Source organism: Ceratosolen solmsi, unplaced genomic scaffold (assembly GCF_000503995.2).
Source record: "Ceratosolen solmsi marchali unplaced genomic scaffold, CerSol_1.0 scaffold47, whole genome shotgun sequence".
NCBI lineage: Eukaryota > Metazoa > Arthropoda > Insecta > Hymenoptera > Agaonidae > Ceratosolen > Ceratosolen solmsi.
In genome coordinates, this window is record NW_011948419.1 from 499210 (window position 1) to 518874 (window position 19665).

The 19665-nt window shown below is 30.7% G+C and overlaps 1 protein-coding gene across 1 annotated transcript in view; it reads right to left on the bottom strand.

Annotated features, from left to right (window-relative positions):
- Positions 1–9344: 9344 nt before the first annotated feature.
- The window catches only part of LOC105360484 (CD63 antigen), a 23152-nt gene continuing 12831 nt past the window's right edge, over positions 9345–19665 (bottom strand). Inside the window, exons 4-6 of the mRNA XM_011497390.1 lie at positions 13058–13282; positions 12581–12642; positions 9345–9478 (exon numbers count right to left, since the gene is read on the bottom strand). Coding sequence (XP_011495692.1) covers positions 9460–9478; positions 12581–12642; positions 13058–13282 — 306 coding nt within the window. The 3' untranslated portion in view covers positions 9345–9459. The remainder of the gene's footprint in view (positions 9479–12580; positions 12643–13057; positions 13283–19665) is intronic.

A 19665-nucleotide genomic window follows, 5' to 3' on the forward strand; every position in this document is an offset into this window, starting at 1 on the left:
CACTTTTTTTATACAATCAACAAATAATGAGAGTTGTGTGCGTATGCGTGTGTCCGTAAATTTTCAGAGATGATCGAGGCGTTAACTGTTAGATAAAATATAAAAAGAAAATAATTAGACAGAGTAAACGAGAGCAGGACGATGAGGAAGGAAATAACGACGGAATTAATTAGGAAAGTTAATACCGTTTATCGGGAATTATAATTTTTTAATTAAATATGAATAAATAAAACTGGCGTAAATGTTCAAAATTTGTGAATTTCGCCACAAAAGGAATGAGTATATGTAGGTTTTTCACCAGCGAATAAAGAGAGTCGATCGAGAAAAGCCCGTCGATAAAAATCACTAAATAACGTACTGACTTTTTAAGACATTCTTCATGCTTCCACGTTATTTTTATATAAGCGATAGAGTTTTAACACACAAGGCGGACTAATCCACTTTGTAAATAAGTGACTCTGCGCGTGTAGTCGTTCGATTATAAACTGTAGGTGTCTGTAAGATATAAAGTGTATCTTAATAATTGTTAAATTCGAAGTGTTAGAGGGCCAGCTCGCAGTCTATAGCGAACACATGAAATTTATAATTAAGAGAATAATTAATTTACGGTCTGCGCGGCTTAATTAAGATTTGACTGTAGTGACCACTTGAATGAGACTACTATTGGATGAAGCAAACGAGAGGAGAAAAATGAAGTAAGACGGGAGTCTCGATGATGCGATGCTGTACAGGTCATATTTCCGTAAAAACAATCTGTCGCGTCGAAATGGCGAATAACAGATAGAAATAACGAAAAATAAAGAAAACGGAAAAAAAGTGTTGTAAATACCTCAGGCCTGAAGTTTTTTACACTTCTACTACTATTACTGCTGCTGTTGATGCTGCTGCTCGTGCTGCTGCTGCTGCTGCTGCTGCTGCTGCTGCTGCTGCTGCTGCTATTACCCGAGTTTTTATTAGAAAAATCGCGACTCGCGTACCTCGCGCGATTTCTCATAGAGCTGCCGATATTACAAATGCACCTATATGTTGTTCCTTGTTTCGTTTGAAAGAAGAAAAATATCGCGAGGACGAATGTTGCGCGTAATAAATGAATAAATACCCCTGACACGCATATGTAAGGAATTTCTGTTACCATAAATCCGTGTTTCATACTTTCTCCGCAATTATTACGTGATGCTCATCTATTTACGCTGAAATGTAAAGTCGGACTTTGCCAGTGATGAAAGTCATCGTATCAGTACCAGTTTGTCACTTAATGCCAATAGATTTAGAAATTTCGAAACGTGCATTTAAATTATTAAAAATAGCGAGCTAAAATTTCTAAATCGAACGTCTCTTTCATTAATTATTCCTCGAAATGATCCGATTTTCATATGCGCGATTGTGGGTTGAATGTTGCTTGAATGTAACATAAACTGGTTCTGAATAAGACGACTTAGCTTTTTTAATACTGAAGAATCCATGAATAAAATAGAATTAATTGTTTTATACTCGATAACAAATGAAATGGTTGGCCACGTGAACAGCCCAGTAAAATGCAAATTTTATCAAATATCATGTATATATTTACGGCGTTTCACGGGGTTCGATAATTATTTATATATCACCAAAACAAGTTTATAAAGCAAACAGTTCGTAATTTTGCGCGTGTGATTTCTCTTTAATCGAGTCAAGCTTGTTATCAACGCGAGTTTGGCGATTTCGTATACAGTATAACAAAAGAGGAGGATAGATAATGAGAGTTACTCTTTTCTTTCTTCCTTTCGTAAAGCGTAGACTGCATTAGAACGATGACATTTTTATATCGATATTCCACTCCGCAACGAGTACGAATAATAATAATAATAATGATAATGATAATAATAATAATAATAATAATAATAATGGAAAGATTGAAAGAGAGAAAGGTAAACATTGTCCATCTGTTTGTTTATAACTTTGTCGAGGATAGAAAGCAATCGAACGAGAGCTACGCGAAAATGTCTGATCCAAGCGGATCAGTATTTTTATGTACATAACATTCTCGTCACTTGTATGCACTTCGTTCGAGTGCAACATCCGCTTGTGTATAATGTTAGTGATCACGTGTAAAGTAAAACTATAAACGATATCGACGAGGTACTCAGTTTTAATTAAACTAAATGAAGCAAATGCGTACGAATGAGTATAAGGGGACGCGCATTAAAAAAAAAAAAAAAAAAAAAAAAAAAAAAAAAAAATGGAGAATAAAAAGTAAATGAAAATAAGAGCGCATTCTCGGAGATCCAAGATAAAATAGAGTCGAATTAGGATGATTCGTGCAATGAATCGATGTTTCCAAGTCCAGGCTGACTTCGCGCGTGCGTAACAACGATAGAGATTCACCTCTATTCTGATATAATATTAATAAATGTTAGTTTGCTAGTTAGTGGCATTGATATGAAAGTGGAATAAACTATTATACTCAAATGTCTACTTTATTTTTACCCAAATCTCTAACATATCCTATATGAAGACTAAAAGCTTATATGTACTTTCGAATTTTTGTGCTTTATATTATTTATTCGTAATTAAAGAACATTGTTTGATAATATAAATAAACCAATTCTCGAGTAATTAAGATGTAAAATTAATTTTCTTATTATTATTATTATTATAATATTCTTATATTAACGATATTATTATTCAAATACTGTTCAAATACCAAATAATTCAGAACATATAAATAAATAATGTATGTAAAGTTATTTTTTTATCAATAACTTATATCGTATGAATTGATTTTAGTCTTTCTAGTTCTCTCATTCATTAGCACAATTACCGTTAATACAATAATTCAATAATATTTCATTTAGCTATCAATTTTGTTTTAATTGCATATTTATTTAACACTTATTACATAGTTATGAAAGTAGTTTTAATTGCTTTTTTACATCATTAATTTATGATAAAATTTAATTTAAAAAAGATATTTCCAAGTATATGCAATACATTAAGCCGTTGATGACTATTCCATGCCATATGAAATTTTAAGCTATTAAATTAAATTATTTGAAAGTTTATTTGTTTACAACATTATAAATAACGAGAATTGATTTTTTATTACATCTATTATACCTAAATGTACGTAGATATGTGTTAAATGGATGTGAAAACTATCATTTTTTGGTCCATTTACTTAAAGTTTTATAGAAAATTAAGATATGAAAATTGCAAGATCTAGGATATAATGCAATGAACAATCGTTTACGGTGAATTTGATATTTATAAAATTCAATTCCATTGTTAATAATTAAACGCTTATTTTATAGAGAAATTGGCAAGATATATATGTATATTTGTATCGAGCTTACCTTACTATTTATTTAAATTCTATTATAAACGCTGAAATACTATGACTTTATTTTATACTAATATGTGAAAATATATTTTTAAAACTTCCATCCATTATAGAATAACGCAGAAAAGGAATTTTAATTATTACTTTCAGCACATTTGATTATATATTTTGAATAGTGAGAAAAAAATGCATTTAATCTATTAAATATTATATAAATAATAGAGATGATTAAAAAAAAAAAAAAAAAATGAAGAAAAAATGAAACCAATTACATTTATATTATACCATAAATATTAATCGTTCAAATAAATGTAACTTTAATTCATAATTATGAGGTAATAGAGACGAAATTAATAATTGTATAATTGTATAAACTTGTATTGAAATATCAAATTAAATATTGATAAATTTTCAAATTTACTAGACACAAATGACTATGAATGATAATAATGAGATATTTTAAATAATATTGAATCACAAAACAAAACGTGAATTTAAAAATGAAAACATTAATTAAATTGTAACTTAAAATATTCATATAAATTTCAATGTAATTACTTCAATTTAAAATTTCATAACCAATTACTACTTTAACCTTAATTATAAAAAAAATTCTTATAACATTAATTTTTTTTTTTTTTATAAAATTAATTCAATATTAATGTCATAAAAATACTTACATTCTGTATAAGTATTACGCAAATATATAGAAGCTGTAGGTTAGTTTAATAATAGTAAATTGTTATCTTAAATGCTTTTTTACTCAATTATTTCGTAATGATAAGCATCTTGTGCGGCAATAAATGTTAGTTAACCATAGTATAATTATCGAGAATATTTCTTAATGTTGAAAAATCTTATGAAAATGCTTAAGTACTCACGTAGTACTCACATATAAGTTTTGTATTTTCTCTCTCTCTCTCTCTCTCTCTCTCTCTCTCTCTCTCTAACAAAATTAACGATTGCGTTTATTGGAATAAATGAAGCACCAATGGTTTTGTTTTGAATACAAAAATGGATTTCAAAACACTACAATATTTTCATCAGTTATCTGGTGAAATAAATTATAAAGCTCATTAAATCATTTTTTAGAACATTTTTACCTTATTTATACATTATTTTTATTCCCATAAAGAAAATATCTATTATATAAAATCTATTATAAAATTAAGTAATTATACTTACCGATAATATCATTGGAAAACTTGATAAATGAAATACTATCGAGAATGTGTAATGTTGTCAAAAAAAAAAGTAAGTCTAACGAAGTTATTGAATTTTATTACACATAAATTTAGTATAAAACTTTATAATTTAATTAAATATATTTTATTTTATTACACAATAAATGTGAAAAAATTTCTTTATGCCATGTAGAAGTATAATTAATAATTTTCAAAGTAAATGAAAATATAGCTCTATTAGACTAATAAAAGCACATTGGAATATAAAAATTAAATGAAATATACATAAATTATATGAAAAATTTCGTAGTATCGTTAAACTATAAAAAAAAAAAAAAAAAAAAAAACAACAGAAATCTAAATTTAATTTGAAAAATAGTATTTTCCGGTAATAATTACACATTATGCACATATTATGAATAATTAAAAGAAAAATAACAAAATTTGCTAAATAATAAAACAATCATTGGACGTAATGTTAAAGTTATTGTAGTGAAATATATTTACGAAAAATTTTCTTATTACTTTATTGTTTATTATTCGAATTTGAAGATCGAAATATGAGTTGAAAAGATATATATATATATATATATATTATTCATAGACACTTGGGTACATTTATTGTTTTATTTATTTTCTTTTGTAAAATACTGTGCCTCGTCCTTCTCGTATTCTTATTCGTTTAAAAGGGAGCTCGAAAGCAATAAAACAATATTTATCTTTCTATTTATTAATTTATTAATACGTATCATAAATGCTAGACAAATATGTGCCAAGGACAGTTTGCTGGCTCCTAAAACATGCCAAACCCAAAAAGGCGCGTCAATATGACAAAAACATACGTTTATCTCTCGATTCTATTTCCTCGTATTTCCATTGAATTATCTGACTGATGCAGTCGTTCTTACCCCGAATTTACATTTACGCAGTGAATTACAAAAATTGCGTTAGGCAGCCAAAATAGATTTTCATACAAATTTAAAAAATTTATAAAGTATATCGTTTTAAAGTTCTTTTATATTTAAAATACCAATCGCTGTTAATACTGATTACATTAAAACTTCATCAGTCTTTGTCGCTTTTTTCATGCTTACTTTTCGTGTTATAATAAGTAATGTACGCATTACATTATGCATTTTATGAATATCGAACACCGGGGGGGGGGGGGTGAACCCCCCAATCAAAATGTGTAACTAATCAACAACAGAACGAAGAAGCCCTAATTATAATAATAATGCGCGAGATAAGGAGCAAACTTTGGACAAGTGCTTACAATCTTGAATAAGCGTTACAGCGAAGTATAATTCCCGAATAACGGCTAACGGCTAAATATTATTTTTATTTTCTTCACTATACTCTATGCAATATATAATGACATATACAATATACGTTACAATTTTCCACGTGCTTATTTATTTATTTAATTATTTATTTAATTATTTATTTAATTACTTTTTTTTAGTTTTTTTTTAGTTTTTTTTTTTGTTTTTTGTTTTTCAATTAAACATCGCTATCATTGCCGTCATTTGTATTATTATATTTCTTTACTATGCGTTAGGCACACTCCCATTAGTAGCTTTCGTTATTAATCATAAATTTCGTAACCTAGCGATGCAACGCAATTTCGTGTCGTAGGTCGTAGGTCGTAGGTCGTAGGTCGTTGGTAGTAGGTGAAGGCGAGTGGTCTCAGCCGGATCCCCAAAGTCCTTCCCGATCTCATTTGCTTTTTCTTCCTGTCTCAAGCTGCCCGGGCACTTGTTCCGCACTAATCACTTATCAACATTTTCATGCGACTAGCGACAATTATGAACGTTTTATTAGGCGATTCGCTGCTAGCAAAATAAGACGAATAAGAAGAAAAAGTCGAAGATTAGAAGAGGGAGGAACGAGGGAGCGGGAGGCACTCCGCCGTGTGTGTCCACTCGACCTCGAGGCGCCAGAAGCCTTGGGGTCGGCGGGACGCTTCCTCGATATTCTTAATACTCCCAACGATGCATGTGCGTTTCGCTAAGAAAACTATAGGACGACGAGTATCGATCGACATCGCAACCGTTGCCCGCTCCATTCTCACAATATTTTACACATCGATAAGCCTGCTGCTTGCTTGCCAAACATTTTGCATTGTGTTCTTCTTGTTTTTTCTTTCTTTATTTATTCATTTTTGTTTGTTGTTTTTGTTTGTTGTTTTTTTTTTTGTTTTGTTTTTGTTTGTTTTTTGTTTAAATCTTGTATCGTAATCGTTATCGTTATCATTATCATTATAATTATTAATATTAATATTATTATTTCGACGTTTTTACAACTATTAAACACACCGTCGCCATCGTCGTTACTCTACGCAGTTTAGTCACAGTAAAGAGCATATCACAATAATCGATAAAAGCCTAAGGACTCTTGTTGGTCCCTATGACAATATCCTTTGTTTTGTTTCTTTATATTCATTTTATGGTTATTCGTTTGATAGCCTCTATTATTCAGTGCGCACGTACCTACCGTGCGTGCACCGTGGCGCACGCGTACGCCCACGCAGGCCTTTGCTTCTTAAAATAAATGAGCACTATTTGCAGGGACATAAAAAGAGCTTGAATAAACAATGGCTATTGCTAAGAATTTATACACGTTTAACGTCGAGTAAGAGTGAGAATGAGATAGAGAATCAGAGACAGACAGAGAGAGAGAGAGAGAGAGAGAGAGAGAGAGAGAGAGAGAAAAGGCATCGGACTACATCGAATCCTACAAAGTCTTCCATCGGCGATTTTGTCTCTAATGTGAAGGGAGGGCGGCGGCGCCGAGCGACTTTTAAACTTTCATACGATCCCTGCGATCACATCAAAATCCTCCGTCATTCAAGCGCCTTCCCGCCCCTGTTGATTTTTTGCTTGTCACCACTCTTTTCTTTTCATTTCTTTTATTTTATTTATTAATTTTTTTTTTTCATTTTTTTTTTCATTTTTTTTTCTTTTTTTTCTATGCTTTGTTCTTTTAAATCTTTGTCTTACGCGACGCTTTGAATGTATATGTGGATTTATAAATCGCTTGGCTATGGAGAAGGCAACTGTTCGCTCGTTACAATGTCGATCGTACGCTTACAACTTAGAGAGGCGCGGACAACGCATAATACATCGATAAAAAACGATGATAATTGTACGGATAAAATTCTCGCGAGTCTGAGGTTCCACGCACCACGGACACCTCGATTTTACAACACTTTGATATTATTATTGTTATTTATTTATTTATTTTTATTGATTTTAATTATTAATATACGAACAGTTTTAAATGCAAATTCAATGGGCCTGAAGCTGACAACTTTTTATTGGTGGCAGATTGTCGCTCGTCTAACGTACACATTAAGAAATTAGACATTAATGACCCATAGCGGACGATGACCGGGATCGGGCAGAAATCTCCGCCGATTAGTAGGCGTTGTCAACTTTTTCGCACTTTCGTTTTACCTACGAATATCATATAATCTCTCAGAAAATTACTTTTTGTCTCAAATTGTCTGTTCCTTTCTTTTTGTAACTAATCAAAGGCTGAACAGAGTAAAATTTTCTTCAATCCATCCTCCTACTCTCTGTCGCTCACAGTGAAATAAAAGCAATAAATACTATACCTACTGTTTATAATCTCATAAAATTATATGTATACACACAACCTCTTTATTAACGTTTAAAAGACTTTACAAAAATCGCTCTGTCACAAAGGTATTTCACTCGATCAAAGTAATTTCGATATCCCTTAATAAGCTAAAAAATTATAAAATTTCAATGTTGATTAACGAATGTACGAGACTATATCGAAACCCAATGCTGGAAGCGATAAGCAACGAGTCAAGTTGTACATCTTCGAATTTACAAATAAATAAGGAATAAACATATCGATACACGTTAAGGTAATGCTGGACAGTTTTCATTTACTTGATAAAATCCTTGAACATGACATGTAAAAGCCTGTTGCTTAGCCAAGAGTGATACCGTTATTAGTTACAGTATTACGATATTACGAGTTTAAGGAGGATTGTGGGAAGTGGGTTGTTGGAGGGGAGTGACGGGGGAGGGGAGGGGGGGAGAGGCGGAGGATATTTAGAATAGCGGCAAAAAACAGTGGCGCGCTCACTTTCAGAGCTCCCATTCTAATAACACATAACGTCGTCCAATGTATTGTTGTTGCGTATTGCTGTCTGTTGTTTACGCCGGTGTTCAGCAAATATCATCGTCCAAAGAGAAACAACGCGCGTACGATTATTCATTCTGGCTAATAATCGAGACCCTCTTCGTCTCAATTCGGATAAACTGATAAACGATTTACCTGCACATTATGAGCTTCCTATGCTCTTTTGGTAATTCATTTGTTGCTGTAAAGTTTGTCGCTCGGTGTTTATCAAATAATCCTGTAGTTAATCACACACGCACGCACGCACGCCACGCACGCACGCACTCGACGTACATACACACAGCATACGCGCGCGCTTGCGTTTGCATTTGAACGAGGCAAAAATAATTGATATATTATTTTTCACTAGACATGTTTTTTTTTTTTTTCTTTTTTTTTTTTTTTTTTTTTTGGTAACTTAACTAGTTTTGTCATGTTGATATAATTCGCATTTTTATTTTCAATAGATGTTTACGTCAGTCGAACTGAAATCGCAGGTACGTCGTTTCTCTTGATGATTGAAGTTTCGTTACACATACATATACACATGTATTTATCTATGCATACGTATGTATATGTATGTATGTGTATATATATATATATATATATATATATATATATAATATAGGCATACATACGTTCATACATATATACACATGAAATATATATATATATATATGCAGTCGTAAACTCACAAGCGTATCGGAGATGACTAAGGTCACGATGATTCTATTTATAGTTTTTATCTATCAATGCATGATGGACAAGATTATGATTATATGCCTCCTAAGCGGTGGCTGATCAGTGCGCTGTGGTTTCACTGTAAGAGTAAAAATGTCAGATCACTAAGCATAAATGTAATGATAGCAAAATGGAAGACATATGTAGTAGATAGTTGCATATAATATATACTGAGTAAGCAATAAGAAAAAATTGAAGGACACGGAGAAAGAATAATGACTCAACGGCTATAAGAGCAGAAATTGATTTTACTGTACTTTTTTGTGGTGTTAGTACATGGATGTGCTTAATTCAAAATATCAAAAATTCAGTATTTATATAACATAGATAAGTGTACTGATTGAAAATTCAATTAACAAAACGAGTTTTCAACATAAACATTTGCATTTGTAATTGGTAAAATGCGAATTAATGAAAATAATATATAATATTAATAACAAATATGAAATTTATTTTATTTACAAATTATGTGATTTAAAAAATCTTGTCAATATGTAAGTAGACGATTATATATATATATATATATATATATATATATATATATTTTAATTAAATATTAATAGATAAGTTATTTTTTAACTTTTGACATTCTGAATTTTTAACATTCTGAAACTTAATGAAGCATGGTCAAACACGATATTAAACACTCAATTTGGAGATTAACAGAAGAACATAAGAAATGATATAGATCACATTCAGTGAGGCTTCTTTGATTCTTGATAGTTAATAGCACAACGTGCGCCTGTGTATATGTGTATATGTGCGTGCGTGCTTGTGATATATACATAGAATCCCGTTTTATTTGGAGAGGGTGTATGGTAATCAAGCCCCAGAAAGCCACCATATTCGGTCCAAAGTTGATAGAATTTATAATCCATCTCGGCCTTCAAGCTCTGTATGCACAAACTAACAATTTCACATACAAAAAGTCAATTCGGCATTGTATAACAAAACTAGAGCCAATACTGTTCAGCTTCTATTTTCGATGGGTGTAGTGCCATTATATATTTATTTCATCGACGAAACGTAAGAAGAAGTTGGTGACGAAATTTTAGACATTAATTTATAAGCCAGTGAGTAGCCGATAAAACGTCTTTCAATTATTTATAATTTTCTTTGTTATTACAGAAAATATAAGAAATTTTACTTTTCAACTATTCAATATTAAAAATATTTTGCAGATATATGGTGGTACAAGCTTTTGGCACATTTTCCTATTTATTATTTGGAAACTTAAGAAACTGTTTTTTTTTTGTTTTTTTTTTTCAAATATCCGAACAATAAAATTCATTCATTTACAAATTCTTTACATTTTAATCAATGTCTTACGCTCAAATACAAAGAAATACTTTGCCAATTTAAAAACATTGCTAGTATTGAAGTATTTATGCAGAAAAATGAAAAAATATTTGCGAAACAGAATGCATTGCAATCGTTAATTTTAGTAGATTTTTCTATTCTTAAAAGCAATAATCTAATATTTATTAATAAACTTTGACATTATCAAAGTCTTAATAATCGTAACACTATGTAAACTTTGTAATATAGCAAAGAAGGAAATATTCTCTTAATATTTGATAAATAGATTAAATTCTTAAACTAAGAATAATTAATATATTTATGTAGTGCTTATTATACGAATGTAGATATCTACACAACATACTTTATTATTTGTTGTTTAATTGTAAATTCTTAAAAAGGAAAATGCAAATGCAGATTCTATAGAAAGAAAATGTCAGTCATTTGCTTAGGAACAATATTTTGTAGTATAATATGTTGTATATTTTAAAATATACGATTGAAACTAAGGAGGAAGAAACTTGTTGACTTCAATTGTAGTAAACTAATTTTGTATTCTTTTATCAAATTGTTCTCTTCCATTATTATTGTGCTCAAGTTGGTCAAGGTTGATGTGAATTACGGTAGCACGATTCGCGAAGGCATTATATATATATATATATATTATTTTTCATTTTGAACGCCAGAGTGAACAAACGTAAAAATAAAGAAACCCACACTCCAATTACTCTACATATTATATTCGTGAAACTTTTGAATTCTAAAAGTCATACTTTTATGTTAGAAGAAATTATTTCGAATAATGTAATAATGCGTAGAGTAAAATCAATTCCCAAAACTTTCCTTAGACTTTCGTTTTTCGTAGTAATTTTAATTATTAATTTTAATTTAACAATCGACTCTCGATAATATATTATTTTTGCAATTTTTCCTTTGATTAACATAATTATTTCAATGTTATTATTCGCTATTACAATGAACAACAAATATTACTTTAATTGTATCGTAAAAGTATAATGCTTTAAACATACACGATCTACAAAATTATCTTCTGTATTAGTTAGTTTAGATATACCGTGGAATCTCGTAGGCATGTCTGATTGCACAAAAAAAATATAATCTGCCTAATGTTTGTACACGCAATGAAAAATAAACAAATAATCAAACAGTGTCGTTAAACTTTATAAAATGCCCAATTAATACTAAATTCTAAATCAGTTCTTTATAATTGACAAATTATATAAAAATAAAAAGACACATGTAAAATATTAATATTGATAAAAGACAGCTTTCCATTCTTCGTTTTGTTATGTTTTTGAACGGACGCAAAGTAACGCTCATCTACTTTCACACGTACGGTGCTATAATGTGCACAAATGCATGTATACACACACTACATTATTTCGCATCATAAATCCTGAAGCTCTATCGCCACCACACATACACACAAATAATCACAAAATGTAAAAATACAAACTAGATAATTAAATACTTTCCTTTATCTTTTTTCTTTTACTGTATAACTCTCTATACAACAAAAAGATGATGAAAAGAAGAAATTTGCATATTTAAAGCCTTCTGTATCACGTAAACGAGGAATGAAGAGTGAAATAATAAATATGTTTTCGTGCGCAAAAGTTGTGCATATCAAGTAAAAGTATTAGAAGACGACATCACAGAATTAATATACACATACGTTATATATATATATATGTGTGCGTGTGTGTGTGTGTGTGTGTGTGCGCGCGCGCGCGCGCGCGCGCGTATATATATATATAGACAATTAGAAAAACATTTGTATATCGTTAGAAAGAAAAAAGTGTGCACGCAAGAGGCGTAATTGAATTTTTTGTTTGCAATGAAAAGTTGGCAATCAGCTTACACAGTCTCGTACTCGCGGCGAATAGAACGTGCCAGGCAACACGCAAAGATCACCCCGATCAGCTGAAACATTTTGTAAATATTAGCACTGATATTATTTTTCTGTTCCTTGTTCTCACCGATCCATCGTTTTCATTTTCAGTTTATAATTCAAATTGAATAGAATTCAATGAAAAGTCGTTTGCCCGCACGAGTCCTTTTTGTCTTTCATATTATCCAGCACTTGTCTAATCTTATAATGTCGATGATAATAATTAACAGGGCTTACCCGTTGCCAAATTTAACATCCATCTCTCGAAATATCACATAAAAATTCGAACATGCAATTAAACAACATCGACAATTTATCGCAAATCGCTTAAAAAATCTGCCTCGGGAAGCTCATTATGTTAATTATTGATTGTTCCCGTAGGCGAGATAACCTCAGGCCAATGAGAACAAGGAAATGTCGATCGCAAGTGCAAATGTCCGTAAGTACCTGAATAAGAGCGACGCCGATGCCGACACCGCCAAGTATCAATGCGTTTTCCTCGATTTTCCTGTGTAGCTGATCCTTGCAGCCTTCGGTGTTGGACTTGATGTCGTTGGTGTCGCAAGTCGGATTGTTTGCCGGCAGTTCCGTGCAGCAGGATTTGGGCAAAGTCTTGTCCGGGAAGCCGGCGCGTGTCCAGTCCGAGGGGTAATGGACGCCGCAGCATTGCAACTGAAACACAAACGTGGAAGCTTTTGCTTGTAATGTTCGTAATAAGACAGTTGCGATTAATAATTAAATTTACATTGTTTGCTCGTATTGGCAATAAAGGTTTTATTTAATTACAGTGCAAGTTAATAGTTATTAAGCTTCCGTTTGCAATTGAATTTGTCCGTTCTGCGCGATCGTAAATCGGATTTTGTTTTTCTTGCAATGCTTTCGCATCTGTGATTTAAATGCGATTGAAATTCAAATTTCATTATTCATCGATTTAGTTCCCGAGATCGTACAATGAATACCATAATATTTTGTGATATAACAAATCAAATTTTAATACTAATCTATTAGCCGTTAATATTAGTCTGGAAATAAAATTACCTCGCGTATTTTAAATTACCTAAGACCAGCATATTATTAATAATAATAATAATAATAATAATAATAATAATAATAATAATAATAATAATAATAATAATAATAATAATAATAATAATAAGCAAATATATGGCATTGCAATTAGAGCTTTTGTGACATAAATGAAACGTAAGTACTTTTTTTTATGAACGGCATATCTCCGTCGTACTTAGCACGACACCTTTTCTCATTTACTTTTTAATTACCTTAATGAATTTCTTAATGTTAACTATTGCGTTTTACTGTTTTCGTAAATCACCGTAAAGAAACGAAAGTCATGTATATTCATAGAGAAGTATAAATGTCTCCTCCTAAAACCATAATACCTCTATACGCTTTGAACTAAAGGTTTTAAAATAAGTTTGGTGGTTACTTAATTGATTTAAAAAAAAAAAAAAAAAAAAAAAAAAAAAAAAAACCTATCGTATAGATAAAATCTTAAGTTTACAATTCATGAGTTTAACAATCCAATTAAATTGCTTTTTCAAAATTAAATCGTACAATTCATGATGAATAGCTATTACGTAATCTTTGCGTGTGTAATCAAACGCGAATGATGTCGGGTGGATTTCAAAAAGAATTTCACTAGAAGAACGTGAGTAATGGCCGTCGAAAAGCTGACCCTGCCTCGTCATAACAACAATTCACCAGAAATGAAACCGCTTGGCAATTGTCGATTTAACTTATCGACTCGAGCTCGCAGCCTGCTGCAGCCTTTAAATTTGCGGAAAAAACCTAGAGAAGATCGTCACAGCTGCAGTATCGCTGGGTAATGTGATAAAAACAGGCTCGGCTGGACGAGTGGAAGGAAGTTAGGATCGCGAGAGAGAGAGAGAGAGAGAGAGAGAGAGAGGGAGCGTCGGAGTTGTATTTGGCCGCGGTACTTCTTATCGCCGGTTCTGATCGTTTCGAACGCGTCTTTGACCCCATCACCGTCGACCATCACGGGCTTCGTCATCCCACCATTTTCTCCCCGTCGACTTGTGCTCTCTCTCTCTCTCCTATTGTGTCCGCGCCTATCATGCTTACAATCATTGGCTACACACATACTTACTGGCGAGGAAACCTTTTGACTTTATGAAGATTTCTCGAATTTTCATAGCCAAATTTCTCCCTTTAACACTCGTAAAGATTATGTAGCAAACGTAATGAATAACTCTACCCTAATCCTCTCATATCAACTAATTAACAATGTTCTTTACATCGATCAATTCGTTGTCTCTATTCTATATTCTACAAGCGACCTACATTTATTTAATTCCTCATCTCCATCTTTATATATTCTTATATATACACATTTGTCGCTGTGTTATTAGTAAAAGTACTATTATGATGCTATAAATATTACTTGCGATGAAACGCAATCGTGTGCCTAATAAAATAATTTATTTAAAATAAAACGATGTCCACGATTATTCTCTTTTAGTTAAATAGTTCATAATAAAGAATCAAATATTTTCTATAATTCATACGCAACCCTTAAAGCGTTAAATTAAACTAAAGTTTGAGGTAAAATTTATTTCAATATTTCAATTCATAATTTAAAGCGAAAATAAATTACAAAGGAACGGGAGGAAGAAAAGAGTGTACAATACATAGAAGACGTATTAATTAGAATCTATCGAGAGCTTAATGTCAATTTACATTTCATAAACTATTGTCGGCATAGTTGCTGGTCTACTAAACAATAAAATTCGATGGCTATGCTCGCTATTCCTACAAGTAGAAACGTTAAAACATTCAGCTGTTTTCCTATGTTATCAATGTACACGGAATAAATTTTATGAGTAAAAGTTATAATTAGAACATTAAGCTTTTGTACTATTTTACAAATCAATATTATTAAGTTTTTATAATATTGATACAAGATAATATCTTTTTATTACGCAGTAATAGTCCTGCAAAAGATTAAACTAATCTTAATGTTCACTCTTAATAGCTGAAAATCTAATCTTATCTTAAGATCGTCAGTCGTCGAGTATAATAAAAAGTTTTACTATTTAGTAAATATGTAACGTGAATAAGAAAATCTAATGGCTTGTAACTGAGCCACATGTCAAATACGTTAATTATCAATTTTCCGGTAATTGCTTTTCTCTTATGAATATCGATTAAAATTTATAAAAATATTACCATTACTGAGATATCGATTAAACCTACATTTAATAAATAGAATGAGTGAATTTTTGAATCCTTAAAATATAACGAATATTGCAAATTTATTATGAAGAAAGCCGACATCGTTATATTACTATTATATAACATACTAATTTTATCGTAAATGAATTGTAAATGAATATTTCATTGCAATATTAATAATAATTAGTATTAAAATCGAATGCGCGAGATTTTCACAATCGAAAAATAAAATATGAGACTTATATTTACAAAAATTTCCACTCTATATCATTGTAGATCCAGTATCGATACGATATTCAATAATTTGGCAATTCACGTCGAAAATCTCATTTTCTAAGATTTTCATTCGATCATTATCTTATTATGATTCTAAATACTTTTTAATTCGTAACATTAATAATTATACACTACTTATTAAATATTCTTTTGGTACTGAAACACTAGTATTACAATTTTTTTTTTTTTGCAGAGATAGTACTTCTTTACCATACTCATTCAAAATAATGTATGAAAGCTGTTTTACAAAAGTTGAAATAAAATAAATAAACAACTTATTTTAATGAATAATAAACTACATGTTTTTTAATTAAAGGTGAATTTGGATACTCAATTTATATAACTAAAAGCATAATAATTTGTAAACATTAGCTAAAATACTTTTGAAGATAAGACGTAAAGTAGTTTTAAATTTAAAAATCAATATCTGCATTGTTCGTCAATAAATTATTTGTAGTTATTTTCAGTACAAAGCTACCTTTATTATAAATAATGTATATTTATATACGATAATTTTACACCATAATATAGGAAAAAATTGTATATCATGTTTTTCTTAAATATATATATATATATATATATATATATATATATATAATTATAAAAATTGAAATTTTAATATATATAATTTATATTCCTCGTCAATAATTTAATGATAAATATATATTAAAGATTTAATATATGAGTGAGTATAACAATATAATAGATAAATGTGCGTCTACACATCTTGATCGAGGATTTAATTTTTTAATGATAAAGAGAACTTGCGAATCGTATTTATTCAATAACATAAGTACATTTTTCATAAAATAGCTTTAATTGACTTAAGATATATTCATTGACAAATTTTCAAAATGTCACTTATCTTCAATTATGATTTAAAAAAAAATATACATATTTAATTTTGTAAAACATTTTCCTTTATTTACATTGAAAATGTCTTATAAATAATAGTTTTAATAAGCATTTAATAAATATTCCCTTTCATTCGAGTAATTTATTACTCTTGATATTTATGATTTATGCTTGGTAGAGAGTGTTGAAAGTTTGTTAGTGTATCAAAAGAATATCTACCAATGTTAGTTAAATTTTAATAAAAATTCTTGCCCTTTTTCATATTTATTCTAAAAATAATAAGACTTTTATATTAACTTCACGTAAAATTTGATCATTTTACATAAAGATCTTTTATGCATTCTTTATCGGCATTTAAGAAATTTCTATTCATTATGATAAACAAAATTTAATTTTTCTTCTTCGATTTTACATTCACGTCAATTATTAAAATTTCAATAATTCCTCTAAGCTGCAAATATATTAATTTTACTAATAATACCTTACGTTAAATACTGTTCATAAATGTATCTAAAGTGTATTTCTAATCATACGTAAGAAATTTTATTAAAATATTATAGCTTAATAAATATACATTTCCTTTTCAATTATGATTTCTTTATTAATTTATTCCTTTATATTTCTTACACTTTCATACGTTACTTATTACATCCTATAGTTTAAAGCTTTATTTATATAACTCTTTTGTATTGTCCAGACTGAAAGAGAGAATAATAATGTCCCATGTTATTTTTATATCGCTAACGTTGCGTTATATCTTATAAATAATATCTTTCAATTATAAATTTCAAAACCAATATGAAAATTAGGCATACTGCATTTGAGTATCGATATTTAAATTCACATGGAAATTTTTATTTCAGCTAAATACATTTAGCATTACTCATAAAAATGACTTTCGATTAGTAGTTTCATATTATGAATATTGAAATTGAATTACGATTTAAACGTTTAGGAAATCATTATAATTGACAATAACTTTGACATTTCAATCAATGAAATGCATTAAAGATTGATTGAACTTTAAATCACTTAGTTATTTCGTAATAAGTTTATATTTTTGACGAATACAATAACGTTCTCTCTTTGTTCTTTCTCTCTCTCTCTCTCTCTCTCTCTCTCTCTCTCTCTCTCAATGCCATAAAAAAATAAATAATTGTCATGCAGCCATAATATTGTCAATTATTCACATTTTAAGAGCTCATCTACCATAAACTATAGTCTCCAATGTGTACGATAATTCAATTATTTTTATAATACATAACCTCAATTATCTCAGTAATTTGTATACTTTAACTAATAATAATTTAAATAACAATCACTAACATATGTTCTTGACAAATCGAGATAATTTCCATCAAAAATCATATAAACCCTAAAGATGACAGATAATTCGTCGATCCCTTTCACTTTTTTGTTAATCATTTCAATTGAAAAAAATTGAAATTGCAAAGTTCAGTTTATCATTGGTCCAAACATTAATGTTTAATCAATGAATTTTTAAATGTTAGTTGGGCAAATATTTTTTGAATCGGCTGATTAAAATACAAATTTTATAAATACGAATAGGGCACAAGTAATAACCGAGCTGTGATGTTTAATCCCAAGTATTTTACAATTATCGATATGATTGTTTCCTTGGATTTTCAAATACGACCCGGAATTAACAACGAGCCAATAAAGAAATAAAATTTTCTCATTTGCTATTAATTGTAAATTAATTGCAGGCACTCGCTCCCTTAACGCGCTAAGGAAACTAATCTTTTTATTCTCTCTTCTATCCCCATTCGTGGCAATATTGTGATATTTGCATCACGAGCGCTGTATTTTCAAACTTGCGCACAAAAGTTCTAAATCAGAAAGATCTGTTCATCGAGCCAACAAATTGAAAAGAGAGTTCGACGAACGCTCACCCCACTTTGTTACCTAAGACTCGCTATGTAAGAATTGCCACCGGTTATTATTTAAGCTTGAATGTTTCAAAACGGCCACGGAAAATGAAGAGGTCGATTCGCTCGTCGAGCTTGCAAAAACTTGCCGCCACGTTCAAATAATTGAAAAAGTCCCACGGTTTCGCCTCTCTCGTTCTACTCCACGAGTATCATCGCGTCCTCGGGCTTACGTGTGCTACCTACCACTACACGCTCACGGAGATGATTGCGACGGCGAGGCAAAAAGTACCGGGACAGGGTGGGAGAGAGATCGCAATTGGCGTGCACGATACTGCCTCGGTAGCGGCTACGAAATCCGACTATGCACATTGTGTATAGCTGCCGACATGGTGAGATATTGATTGACAAGGTGGGCACGAGGCCGTTTCCGTCCGTGTCGTTCCCCCTTGTCTATCGAGCTCCCAACCCCCGCGATACATACGGGGTTACGCGCGCTTTCGATTTTACCTGAGTCGAGCTGGCGATGATGGGTTCCAGTCCCATTGGCTCAACATCTTGGATAAAAAAATTCGCCAAGTCGTGTGAGAGGTAGCGAAACAATGAGCGAGAGAGCTTTCTTTCGGACACCCTTCTCTTTCTGTCGTTTCTTTCTACAACTCCCTTCCACTGCTTTTGCTCGTTTGCTTATTTAGCGCACAATGTTATGCGTCGCGCTACGGCTTGTGTACGTCTCAGCCTTTCTTTGAATAAAAATGCCATTTACATAACAATAACGAAGCCTGGGATCATGCAATCGTAAGAAATATATTTCATCGTATA